The sequence below is a fragment of the Drosophila virilis genome, chromosome 3 (genome assembly GCF_030788295.1).
Source record: "Drosophila virilis strain 15010-1051.87 chromosome 3, Dvir_AGI_RSII-ME, whole genome shotgun sequence".
In the NCBI taxonomy this organism is placed as follows: Eukaryota; Metazoa; Arthropoda; class Insecta; order Diptera; family Drosophilidae; genus Drosophila; species Drosophila virilis.
The window spans coordinates 15,212,891-15,225,395 of record NC_091545.1 but is presented as its reverse complement, the minus strand read 5'-3'; the positions used below and the strand labels follow the sequence as shown (position 1 = coordinate 15,225,395).

Genomic DNA, 12,505 nt, shown 5'->3' with positions numbered 1-12,505 from the left:
CCCCTTTTTGAGTAAGCGTTATAAATCCTATGAACGTACGCCAGATTGATTCACATTTAAATTAAATAGATCGTATTTACTGGATCTCTTTACAACAAATTTTGAAGTTTCAAAATGTTAAAAGAAAAAAAAAATTATTTAAAAACAGATTTTATTTGCATCTACGTTCCACGAACCAGAAACTGATCGAACTGCGGCGAGCACTGATCCATTCGTGAGCGCAGCATTCTTAAAGCTTTCGTTTCCCGTGAGTCAATCATAAAACAGACCACCTCAAATTGAGTCTGGAAGGGCAATAGACCGGCGGTGCCGTTGCTCAGATCCAAATGTCTAAAGCGATCAATGTTGCAGGTGCAACCATCGAATACGTAAAACCTTACAGAAGTTGGCGCAGCTCGAGTCTGTTTCGGCTGCTTAAAGACCACATAATTGCCCCAAGGGGTTATGGTTAGCACCCGATTGGTTACTTTGAATGCGGAGTCCAGCAGGCGGTTCAGGCTCTCCACGGTGCCGCTTTCGGAGCCAGCGACGGCCAGATTATGCGGATATTTCGTGTAGACGGGATAGGATATCGATGCAGTCTCAGCACCTCCTTCCAAATGATGTCTATTCTGTGTGACTTTAACGGGCGGACAGCTTGTCGAAGCATCGTCAGTTTTTCTCTGATTGGTAGTATACCTGGAGCATTGGCAGCGACAGCAATTATCAAGCCGGAGCTGTCTAACATTGATGGGGCGATACCTGGCACACAGCTTGGCTTCAAGCTCGGAAAACTTGCACTCCGTCAGAGGCGTTTTTACAGGCTGCGGCACTTTGGTGCCTTTAGCCGGCGCTTTCCTTTCCGCCAGAGGCTTTTCTCCATGCTGCAGCACTTCGATGCTTTCCTTTCTACCCGGTGCTTTGATTTCCGTTTCCTTTTTGGACACAGGCGCAATTTCCATTGGCTTGGATCCCATCGCAGGAACGGACTTTCGTTTATTTCTGAGCTGAGCCATGGGAACCGGCTCTACGTTAGTAGACACACTACCTGGTTTTTCCTTAGTTAATGTTACTTGTTTTTTTCCAGGTGACTGTAAGGAACGTTTTTTAGAGTATAGCCCGATCTCGGCTGATCTTGGAGAGCTTCTACTTACCGGTTGCCGTTTAGTACTTGGTTTCGCACTAGGAGGCTTAGTTTTGGTGTCCTGTTTGGCAGGCATTATAATCTCCACCTCGACCTGCTCCAAGAAACCATCCTCACTCTCCTCATCCTCTTCAGAAGGTGGAGTATCGATCGTAAAGAGCATTGTGTCTTCCGTTCTACTTATCACATCCGGCTCATAGTCGCTTATCTCAACCAGAAGCTTATCGCAGTTGCCCAGCTGCTGCGGGAAATCGATGGGCTCGTTGAGCTGCTTTACCACACAGTAGGCATCTTCGGGCGTTGGCTTCAGGGCAAACCCTTGGGGGCACTTCTCTATATTCTTGATGCGCAGCACGTGAATATAGAAAATAGAATGCCGATTGGACTCCTTAAGCAGTTGATGGAACACATTGAGCATGGTAGTCAAATCCCGAAACATGCGCACCGTGGCACATTTGTCGGATTTGGTACCATCTTTGCTCGCCTTCTGGCTGACCACTATATGCCGATAGGGATCGAGCAAATAGTAAAAGTTGTCCTTGCACCACAGAGCATACATTTGATTGTTGATCTGGAACAAAGCGTTGCCAAAGTCCCTCAGGATATGCCGGATCTCATACTCAAAATCGTTGCCCTAGATTTGAAAAAAGTTTGTCAAAAACGAAAATAATAAATTGTTAATTAATTATATATAATTAATTAATTAATTCTAGTGAGAACAAATCCCAATTCTAAGGAACTCAAAAATATAAACATGGCTGCGGATTCTCAAAAATAAGCTTGGGAACCTGCTTTCCTGCATCCATAAAAGCAACCTGGATTTGTCATAAGCTTTCCAAAATGTGAGTAAGACAAGTCGATTTCTAATTTATAGTTTAAAATTGCCCATTCTACTGAAAATAATGCCTATTGCGCATATTTTCATACAGAAATCTTGGGCTACATTTGATCTCTAGCCAAAATTGGCCTTGGGCCTGAGTCTAGTATAAAACCTATTTTATTTTACTAAACCGACTTGGAACAAGCCTTCTAAGCCTTGAATAACTATGTTAAAATATCAATTGGGGTCGACAACCCGCAAGCTCTATAGCTTGGTTCTACCGCGCAGAATTTGTAACAGAATAAGCGCCCACCTGATACGTGAGGCCACAACGCCATTGCCCATTGGCGACTTCCGGCATGAGCTTTATCTCCGCAACAAACTGTCCAAGGCGCAGCTGTGTGGGAAATTTGTCCAAGCTAATGGGCAAACGATCCTTCACATTTGCGCCCCAGCAACTGCGGCAGAGCTCGACCCCGTAACAGATGAGGCGATCAAACATGTTCGTATTCCAGGAGGCGGGATGATCGATATGGGATGCCAATATGCCAGCCACGCCCACAATAATGCTGCAGTAATTGCGCACCGCTGCCTCCGGATTCAGCGATAGATGCAGATTACTCTTGAGATAGGCATAATCATTGCTGATGACATTATACTCAAGGTCGCGCTGATTGGTGTCCCGCAGAAATGTCCGGCCATCGGGGGTAACCAGTCGCACCACGGCCAGCTCACGTATGGTAAACTCGCCGTCCGGATTATCGCCACTTAGATTGCTTATCAGATGGACCACATTGTCCAGGGTCTGGAGGCAAACCAACATGGCCACACCAGGTCGAACGCTGACCAAATCATTGGATCGTCGACCCTTGACGTCCATCACAAAGTACAACTGGCGCCGGCGCCAGATCAGCAGATAGCCCGCCTTGTGCAGCAGCAGGCAGTAATGGGCATTCTGAAAGAAGCTGTGCAGCACCTGTTTCAGATTCTTCATAATGTGCTTTGGCCGCAGATCCACTGCCTCGTCCTCGTTGCCCAAATAGGGCGGCCTTAGCTCGAGCGTGAAATCATGGCCCTCTAGTTTGAAACTGCGCTTGATGTGCTGCTCGATGCTGGTGTAGGCGGACGACTTGTGCTGCGGCCCATCGGCGGTGTCCTCGGAGCTGGTTTGGAATAGTTCTTCGCCCTCGACGAGCAATTTGTCAATGTTATCGGTGCGCCACTCCTCCTCGGGCAGCACGTATATCAAAGCGAACGCCTTCAGATATGTGGCATAGTCCTGGGCAATTGTGGAAGCATGCAGTTCCTCCTCGAGGCAAGCGCAGCGTCGCGCTAACGGCGCACGGGAACAGGTAAGACCTATGGCCGCTCCCACCGAATCGGGTTCCACATTGGAGCGAGTTTTGGATTTATATCCCTTGCAATCGAGCCTAATACGGCTTTTCGGCTGCTTTTCATTTAGTTCTTTGCAGACCGTGTGATGATTGGGGTCATCCAAGTTGTGGCCCAGGTACTTACAACTAGGCGGAAGAGATAGATTTTAGCAACTTATTATACACCTGTGTTCACATTAGACACCTGAGAGTCTCTGCGTTCTTGCTGCATATTGAAGGATTCTGACTGCAGTTGACACTATTTTGCCACTTTTTTACAAATGACATATTTGCCAAATTTGAAAAACCAATATTTGCATATATTTTTTTTTTCGATTTTTTGTGGAATTCCAAAGATTGGTTAATAGTACAACAAATAGAATAGTTTTTAATTTTTAGAATTTTAAATTTCTCTGTTGAGTTTAAACACAAATACGAACAACTAATTTACATTTTTTATTGTGCAATTGTACACCTCGGCAGTTCTCAATAACTATTTGTAATCCCAAACGTGAACATTCGGCTATCTTTGGCACGCCGAAAATTAAACACCCTTTTTATTACTAAGGCTTACGATTTGAGGTATTCGACGAGAATAGTGAGATTGTAATTGCTGAGTTTGGTAAAGGTTACTTGATAAACCAAATAGATTTTCACTTTACTAGAACGATTAGTTTCCATAGAAATACAAAAGAACTCAGGGACATGAACACATAATGTTCATCAAGACTGTCTATACATATATAATATATTATTTGTAACATACGTAAAATATATTATTTATAGGCAGATGTTTCCAATTCAGTTCACATACGAAATGAAATTGAAATACCCAATGAAAGGGTATAAAACGGAATTTAATTCGTGATCTTTAACGGACGTTTATTTGATTGGTCGATTCACTTGGCAGCTTTCAAATAACTCTTACAATCGATTTGTTATTGTTATCGATTAATATCGTGTCTGTATCAATCGAAAACACGTATCGCAATGTATGACAACATCGTTTGCTAAAATCCAAAACAAACAATTTATGCAAATTATGACATATTTAATTTATTTATAATTCTTCGATTTAGTTAACCCACAAAAGGACATCCAATCGAGGCTAGTGTGGTGTTTCTTAAGGATTTATTTAGTTAACAGCGATGAGGTTTAAATTACCTTACTTAATTAATGGGACCAGGAGCTTGTGTTTGGGCGGGAGGCTACAAGTCTTTGCCACTGCGTATTTGTGAGTGTGTATGTGCGTGTGTGTGTGTGTGATTGTTACAGTTAAACTGCTGTTGCTGGCGCGGCTTCAACATTCCATGGCAAGTGAATTGGAGTTCTCGTTGAGCGCCTTGACGCCATTCTCCATGGGCATGGCCAGGCTGTTGTCATCCATGGCCGCCTCATGGTGAGCCGACGCCGACGATGTTGTCGGCCCATCGTCGTGCATCATGTGGCCATCGTGTCCGTTCTCATGGCCGTTGCCATTGCTATTGCTGTGGCCATCGTCCCAGTTGATTTTGAAGCGTGTGACGCGCGGCTTGCTGGCCAGGATGTTACGTGTCAGCTTATCGAAGAGCGGCTTGGGCGGCGGATTTTCGCGCATCTCTTGATCGGCATAATCGTTGTTCACATAGTAACCAACACGCACAAATTCCTGGCCGCGATACGAACAGGTCAGTAGAACAATTGTGACGCCGACCGCATCTGGTTCTGGAATTTTGCTAACGTCTGGCGGATCGGCTTGGAAGACGAATATGTGACGGCCTTCGGGCACCGGGCCAACGTATATAGTGTCCAGCACTTGATCATACTCCTCAGACTCCGCGGAGCCCACGTAGATCATTTTCCATTCGAGATCCTCTTTCAGCTCCTCAATGCATTCGAATGTCAATTCGAACTGAAACGGATTGAAAAAGCTGCTTGGATTGTCCAGCACCACAACGTTGGTAATGTGCACCTTAGCCATGCTGACTGTACGCGCGGGGGCCAAAGACTTCTCTAGACAAAGATGACGCTGAACGGCGCGCTTTTTTGTTCGTTTTGTTTCGTGCTCTGTTGAAAGTGCTCAAAATGTTAACTCAAAATCAACGAGCGCTTAAAAAAAAGTTTCTTCTGAGTCGGCACGTATTTTCTTATCAATTAATTTTAGAATTTCTCAATGTTTTCAAATTTATTTTGCAGTGTGTTGCAAAAAATGCAGCAAATAAACTCAGTGAACAGCGAATGACAGCAGCTGATACAAGGCTTTCCCGCCAATTCCAGCTGTCAATACACGTTCAGACTGCACGATACGACACTGTGTATGTCTGGCAACGTTAAAAATACTAACAGCTTAAATGTACAAACCTTAAAATAGGTATCGTAATACCATTAGACAATCATAAATGAGTGATAAGGAATGCATTCTGATTTGAGAAGAATGCTAGCAATGCAAACGATGTTAGGCCAGCTTATCAGTTCAAACTGTTTTCAATAAGACGTTAAGATGCAGATATAAGGATGATATTACTTAAAGTGCCGTTTGTATATTGAACTTTAAATCTTAGTGTGACCAGCTGTAGTATGTAACCAAATTTCAAACTCGCAAAACTAATTTTGGTCACACCGCGAGTGATTGGCCGATTTGGGAGGTGTTTGTTTTTGTGTTAATATAAACCAAAATATATAAAATATGATACATCTGACAGGCCAAAACTATAATGCACGTGATATAATTAAGAACATATTTTCGCCATTGATCGGCGTGCTGAGCAGCAACCTGGCCGATGAGATATGCCATCGCAACAACTTGTCCTTCGTGGAGCTGCTGCAGCCGTTTGCCAAGCTGCCCAATGACGGTGAGTGAAGAAAATTTACGGTGTATACCAGACTGAAGCATGGAGACGGAAACTTGTCGCAACAGAAACAACTTTAACGAACCCAAGACCAATTATTAATGGATCCTAAACATAGGAGGGTGTCAGTGCTGTCAGTGCCCATTCCCTAGCATAGCTACTGAATTAGACGAAATGAAACTTAGTGATCTTTATATTAAATATCCATTTTCCATTTGGCTGACCCACAGCGCACTTTCGGGATGTATCCGGAACGACTGTCTCTGTGCGTGGCCTGCGTCTCAACTTCTGTGACGTGGACTGGCGTCCTCCACAAACCGTGCTGGCGCGGAAAATGCTCAACGAGTCGGTGACGAATGCGCACAATGAAAAGACAAGAATCGCCACAATTGGTAATAATGACTTGAAATTTATTCGCAATGTGCATTTTAGTCACGCTAACACACATATATTTTGCAGCTGGCATCGATCTGGAGGTGCCCACAGCGGAGCCCTGGTTTGAGCAATGGCGCGAAACCTTCTTGACTGTACAGTTTCCGGCGGAGCACGAGTTTACACGTCATTTGTTAAGCTGCCTGCTTGTGTTGTCCAGCGCCGACACACAGATTGTTGAAACGGCCCATAAACTGACGCAGCGCGTGCAGCAAATGCAAAACATAACGCCACAAAAGCTGCCCAAATGGTTCCAGCCCACAGAGGTGCTCAACAGCTACGTGGTGCTCCACGAGGCTAGCCAAGGGGATCTTTCAAAGGCGCAGCAGGGCTTTGAGCTCCTCAAGTCTACATTTGGTGACAATAAGTGCTTCCTGGTGTCGATCAACTCCAACGAGGGCAACAGCGCCAGCGATATACAGGACTTATGGACACACTATATTAAACGGCAGCCGAAGGCCGATCAGGCAACGTCCAGTGAGCTCAGTGCGCCCAAATCACCACAAGAAGCTGTCTCGGTGATAAGCATGCCGGCAATGCAAATGTCCCAGTTAATGGATAGCCAGGTTGCACAGGAAAACGATCTCACCATGCTGCATCCGCTGAGTCCCATGCAAGAGAGCGCCACCGAGGCCATCAACTCCAAGTTCAGCATCAGCAGCGAAAGCATCGCCTCGCAGACAATCAATCCGAATGTCTGGGCCAACGAGCTGGATGCGGATGCACCGCATGGCGGCTGCCTGGCTGCACGCGATGTTGATAATTTGCGTCATTTTGTGCAGGATTATGCGGTGCGTGCTTTGATACCCTATGTTGAGCATCTGGTGGTCACACTCAGCGAAGGAGTCACAAATAAAAAGGGCGTCAGCAAATCGCTGCTGAGTGCCACAAAACGTTGGTTCGTCACCAGCAAACCTGGGGCTGGCGCCAACAATCAAAATGCTGTCATGTAAGTCGCAATTAATGTACAATGACTAGAATCGGCTAGGATATATTTTGTACGCAGCATAGTACTGCCTCAAGGCGTATGGAGGTAGGCATTATATTAATATCATATCAGATCGTGTAAAGCTAATTCTGAATAGAAGACGCCACTTTTAGTTGACTTTCAAAGCGTGGCACATGCCTAAATTATGAAAATAGAGATCTTTCTGATGGCACATGCCTAAATTATGAAAATAGAGATCTTTCTGATCTCTTACCTGACTCTCGCTGATTCTCGCCTTTCTACTCGATTTTCATAAGCTCTCAACTATAGCCTGCAGATTTTGATGACTTGATGCAAAGAGATTATGCGCATATTTAACTTAAGACTGCCTTTACAAAATTCACAGCTATACGAATGAATCCGCGGAGCTGCAAACGCGCAAACTGGGCGATCTATACTTTATGTTTGGACACTATAATCTGGCCTTTCAGTCGTATCACCAGGCCAAGCGAGACTTTAATGCGGACTCCGCCTGGCAATACTATGCGGGCGCTCTAGAAATGGCTGCACTGTCAGCCTTTATGCTGGGAACTGCGCATCGCAAGACTTACGACTACATGGAGGATGCCATCGTATGCTATTTGACTGTGTGCAAGTAAGTTATCCATCTTACTTACTACGGTTACTTCAATGAAATCTACTTATTTTCATATGTCATAGGCTTCAGCAATTTGCCACACGTGCCACGCTGCTGAGCATGGAATGCTTAAAGACGGCGCGCCAGTACGGTGAGGTGGCCAAGCAGCTGATACGCATGACCAGCGAGGAATCGGATCTGCGTTCTGCGCTATTGCTCGAGCAGGCAGCATATTGTTTTCTGGTTACACAGCCGCCCATGCATCGCAAGTATGCTTTTCACATTGTGCTCGCCGGCAATCGGTATTCTCGGGCGGGGCAGCGAAAGCACGCCTATCGCTGCTATCGTCAGGCCTATCAGGTTTTTCAGCAGCGCCAGTGGAGTCTAGCCGAGGATCACATTCAATACACGGTGGCCAAGCAGGCGTATATGCTGAAGCAGCTGGAGGAGGCGAGTCGCTCTTTTGCCCATCTGTTGCGTCCAGGCAGCCTGCAGAGTGCCCAGCAGCAGAGTAGCTTTCTAAAGGAGTATATACAAACGCAGAATGTAAGTATTTTGCCTCCATTGCTTATTTATTTATTTACTCATTTTTTTATATATTCCAGGAGTTACTCAAGCGCAGTCCGGAGCTTGGTCTGTTGCCACACGCTTTGCCTCAAGTAGTCCAGTCCTCGGTACGCGTGCTGACACTTGTGCAGCCGCCCAGCGTGCAGCCGCCTCAAGTGCCAGCCAGCAACATAGATATAAACTCGAATTTGACCGCTGACGAATCAATTTGGCACAAGATTGAGGAAATGCTGGTCATCACAGCCGCATCCAATAAGCCGTTTGTATTTAAGCCTTCGCGTTATTTGTACACCAAGCAACAGCCGGCCACAGAATGTCCGCTGGCCGTGCAGGGAGAGCCCATTGAGTTGGCCGTAACGTTATCCAACAGTGTTCGCTGTCCCATTACGTTGTCAGACATTGATCTGCTTTGGCGGCTCACGCTGGACAATGAGGAGGTACTCTCCAATCTCTGCGTATACGAACAATCGTCGGACAGTGCCAGCAAAGCGGCTGTAAGTGCGGCCATCAAAACCAGCTGTCTGTCAGTATTAGAGCTGGCGGAACAGGCGAATCAACTACTGCACTTCAAGCTAACACCCAAGCTTACGGGGCGATTATCCATAGTGGGCGTGGTCTGTCGCGTCGCTGCCAAGGCGGAACCAACAGCCAGCTTGATGGGTCTTCTGCAGTTTGAGACACAACGCATTAAACCTTCGATGGCCAAACAATCCTCCCAGACCCTGCTGGACAACAGGCTGAGCATTAAGCTAGTGCCGCAGGTGCCTTCCCTGAGCGTCAGCTTTAGTCCAGTGCCCACCGAGTTGCTGGCTGGTGAAATTGTGCCCGTTTCGATAACGCTACGTAATTTGGGCATATCACCAATCGAGGAAATCTACTTGGGCTGCGATAATCCGCGTTGCCTGACCCTACTCGACCAACAGAATACTGAAGTGCCACTGACTATACTGAGCTGTAAGTGAATTATCTTTAAGTATGAAACGTGTTAATGCTGCGTTTTAACAGCACTGCGAAACCTCTCGAATGAAAAGCTGGTCAAGGATAAGGAAATACGGCGTCAACGCGTTTTCCGATTGCTTCAGCGCCCTGGACAGGCCGCACTGGATGCACAACAGGGACACACAATATCTATGTGGCTGCAGGCACCGTACACCGCTGGCGCGTTTACCCTACGCCTGCTCTTTTACTATGCGCTCCCAGCTGCTGCGAATGCACACATTAAATATCGCCTGGTGCGTCATATTTGGCAAGTGCAGGTGCAGAGTTGCCTGCAGGCGGAAGCCACTTGTGTGATCAGTAATGCCGTGACCCGCGAACTGGGTCTAGATGTTAGCCTAAAAAATGTGCATGCGGCACAGTCAACGGAAGTGTATATTAATTCCTTGTCCTTGTACTCCAGGGAGTATTCGTTGAAGCCACGAAATTTATATAGTAAGTCAACCTGGAACCAAGAGGCTACAAATTTGGTAAATTTGCTATTCTTTTTATTTTTATGCAGTTATGAACAACATGGAATTGTGCGCTGGCCAAGCTGGTGCCCATTGCCTCAAATCGGTCAAATGTTGCAGCTTTCAGTGTCGACTGCAGGGCAAAGAGATGGATGAACAACAAGATATGCCGACACTGCAAACCCTGTTGCAAACACGCTTGTCACGCATAGACATTATGCCGGCACAGCATGCCCAGCAATTGGAGCAGCATGCGCCTCAACTACAGGAGCCGCACAGCTTTCTGGCGAACGAGGAAACCGTTTACTTCAACACAAACATAAGTACGGAGGAGTTCAATGCCAGCATTGCTAGCTATGAGCCACATGCCACCATAGCGCTCAACTGGAGTGCACTAGTGCAACGAGACGATGTGCAGCGTGTGGCCAGTGGTCTGCACTTTATTAAACTGTATAATCTCTACGAAACCGGCAGTTGTCCAGCCGTTGGTGAAGCTTTGCTTTGGCGTCGACAGTCAACAAGCGAGTCACATAACAAGCGCGAATTCCAATTGCCAGAAGATGCTGGCAATGAAGCTGCCAGCGAGCCATTGGCCGATGATGACATGGCCGACTTCTGGGAGCCGAACGAACACTATGTGGCTCAGCGCTGTCTGCTCGAGGATGAGACATTTGTGCTATCAGCCAGAGCATAGGTAAGCTAAATAACGTTCCAAATATTGTGTCTTTTGCATGTGATTATACAGATCTACATAGCTAATAAATTGATTGTTAATCGACATGTTATAATACATATAAGATACCTGCAAGCACTGGATGAAACACACACATTGTTTAAGACATAAACTAATTTTATTTTCAAATGGTATACGAGTACGGAACTTAAGTCTCAGAGATACCGGCGTCGATCGACTTAGTCCTTTCTCCTTGTCTTTTACACTTTTTCAATTATTTATAAAGTTATTGTTGGAATCAGGACACATAAGAAAATGCCTATAGGCGAAGATGTGTTATTAGTTAGTTTATTAGTTGATTGATTTAAAAATGAATTAATTGTACATGCTAATAGATTGCTTACTCATGTAACATTAAAGTATTGTTAATTGCTTTTTTGGTATATGTATGTAAATCATAAGCAGTTGACTAGACAACGATGCGGTTTGCTTCAATAGATGTGGATGTGATGGCAGCGCAACGTAAATTTCTTGGTGGCAGGATATATTGATTACATTATTGGATTTAAGCGCGTTTCTTGCTCATGTAAACACGTCCGCACGCATACAAGACATGCGTGCAAGCATAAATATTGCCCAGAGCGCTGCCCAGCAGGGCGCCAATCACATTTGGTATGGGATAAGCCTGCCAGTCACGTCCCCAGTCCAGCGGGGCCACCACGCTGCCAGCCCAAGCGCCCAGGATGCCGCCGAGCGCATTGTACTTGAACAGATGCAACGCCGTATCCTCGCATTTGGTTATAAAGTCTGGCTTCTCGCAGAAGCACACCTGTAAAGCGCCACCGCCGCCGAGTAGGAAAACTGTAGGGGAAACCGTTAAGAGTGTCATCAGCAGCGACAGCACAAACGTCTGCTCGTAGTTAGCCAACACTGGTGCACCCAGAATGATGCAGATGAAGGCGTAGAGCAGGGTGCACAAAAACTGCAACGTTAGACCACCGAATAATTCGCGTGGCGTGAAATATGAAGCCTTTTTCTGGCGCTGCTTGACCGTCAGCACGCCATCCTCAATGCGTCCAAAGAAGCGTGCTAGTATTACTTTGAGCAGTTCGCCAATGAACACAATTGGTACAATCAGTGAATCCCAAAAGCTGCCCAGATGTGCCCAATTCCGACGGTACTGCATGTAGGTCATGCATATCAGTATTGTGGCCAGGCTAAGTGACACATGGAAGAGCTGATGCTTGGTCTTTTGCTGATCGAAACGTGATACCATATTGCCCACAAAACACGGAAAGTGGCAAGTATTTTTCTATTTACTTTCGTTTTAGCTAAGGATGTGCTGTAAGCGACAAGTCGACAATTCGATATGTGGTAGTGATGTGTAAATATTACAAAATACCGATGAATAGAACCAAGACAAGATTTACTACGTTGTTATTTTGAACTAAACCAAGTTCAATAACCAATACCAATACAATTACCGAATAAGGCGAACAATTATAAAATGTTGATTATTTATAATGTTAAGAATTTGCGAAAAGTTAATAAGACACAAGTAATCTAAATTGATTTAAGTCTAGAGTAGCCTCTATTTTTGGAACGCATGAACCAGATTAATAACCCAGCTACATGTTAAAATATATATCGATATAAAATATCGATTGTTTTGCAGC

At 45.5% G+C, this 12,505-nt stretch overlaps 4 protein-coding genes across 5 annotated transcripts; 1 reads left to right on the top strand and 3 right to left on the bottom strand.

Moving 5' to 3' along the window:
- Positions 1-55: 55 nt before the first annotated feature.
- ms(3)76Cc (male sterile (3) 76Cc) lies at positions 56-3,900 on the bottom strand. Its single transcript, XM_002047516.4, has 4 exons — positions 3,522-3,900; positions 2,257-3,463; positions 1,134-1,757; positions 56-1,070 (listed from the first exon to the last, which is right to left on the bottom strand). The coding sequence occupies exons 1-4, from the start codon at positions 3,602-3,604 to the stop codon at positions 162-164; spliced, it is 2,823 nt and encodes a 940-aa protein (XP_002047552.1). The 5' UTR covers positions 3,605-3,900; the 3' UTR covers positions 56-161.
- A 446-nt stretch (positions 3,901-4,346) lies between these two features.
- asf1 (histone chaperone asf1) lies at positions 4,347-5,536 on the bottom strand. Its single transcript, XM_002047515.4, has one exon. The coding sequence runs from the start codon at positions 5,274-5,276 to the stop codon at positions 4,617-4,619; it is 660 nt and encodes a 219-aa protein (XP_002047551.1). The 5' UTR covers positions 5,277-5,536; the 3' UTR covers positions 4,347-4,616.
- Positions 5,537-5,653: 117 nt separating this feature from the next.
- Positions 5,654-11,001, top strand: l(3)76BDm (trafficking protein particle complex subunit 8 homolog l(3)76BDm). Of its 2 annotated transcripts, XM_015175150.3 has the most exons (9): positions 5,654-6,147; positions 6,375-6,536; positions 6,604-7,525; positions 7,911-8,159; positions 8,225-8,687; positions 8,747-9,662; positions 9,714-10,139; positions 10,207-10,850; positions 10,955-11,001. In XM_015175150.3, exons 1-8 carry the CDS (start codon positions 5,982-5,984, stop codon positions 10,848-10,850), a joined length of 3,948 nt encoding a protein of 1,315 aa, XP_015030636.1. In that variant the 5' UTR covers positions 5,654-5,981; the 3' UTR covers positions 10,955-11,001. The 2 variants fall into 2 exon arrangements, with proteins under 2 accessions (XP_015030636.1, XP_002047550.1); XM_002047514.4 differs by lacking the exon at positions 10,955-11,001 and having other exon boundaries at positions 10,207-10,934.
- A 160-nt stretch (positions 11,002-11,161) lies between these two features.
- On the bottom strand, positions 11,162-12,208 carry PIG-F (phosphatidylinositol glycan anchor biosynthesis class F). Its single transcript, XM_002047513.4, has one exon. It carries the CDS (start codon positions 12,103-12,105, stop codon positions 11,395-11,397), a length of 711 nt encoding a protein of 236 aa, XP_002047549.1. The 5' UTR covers positions 12,106-12,208; the 3' UTR covers positions 11,162-11,394.
- Positions 12,209-12,505: the final 297 nt, after the last annotated feature.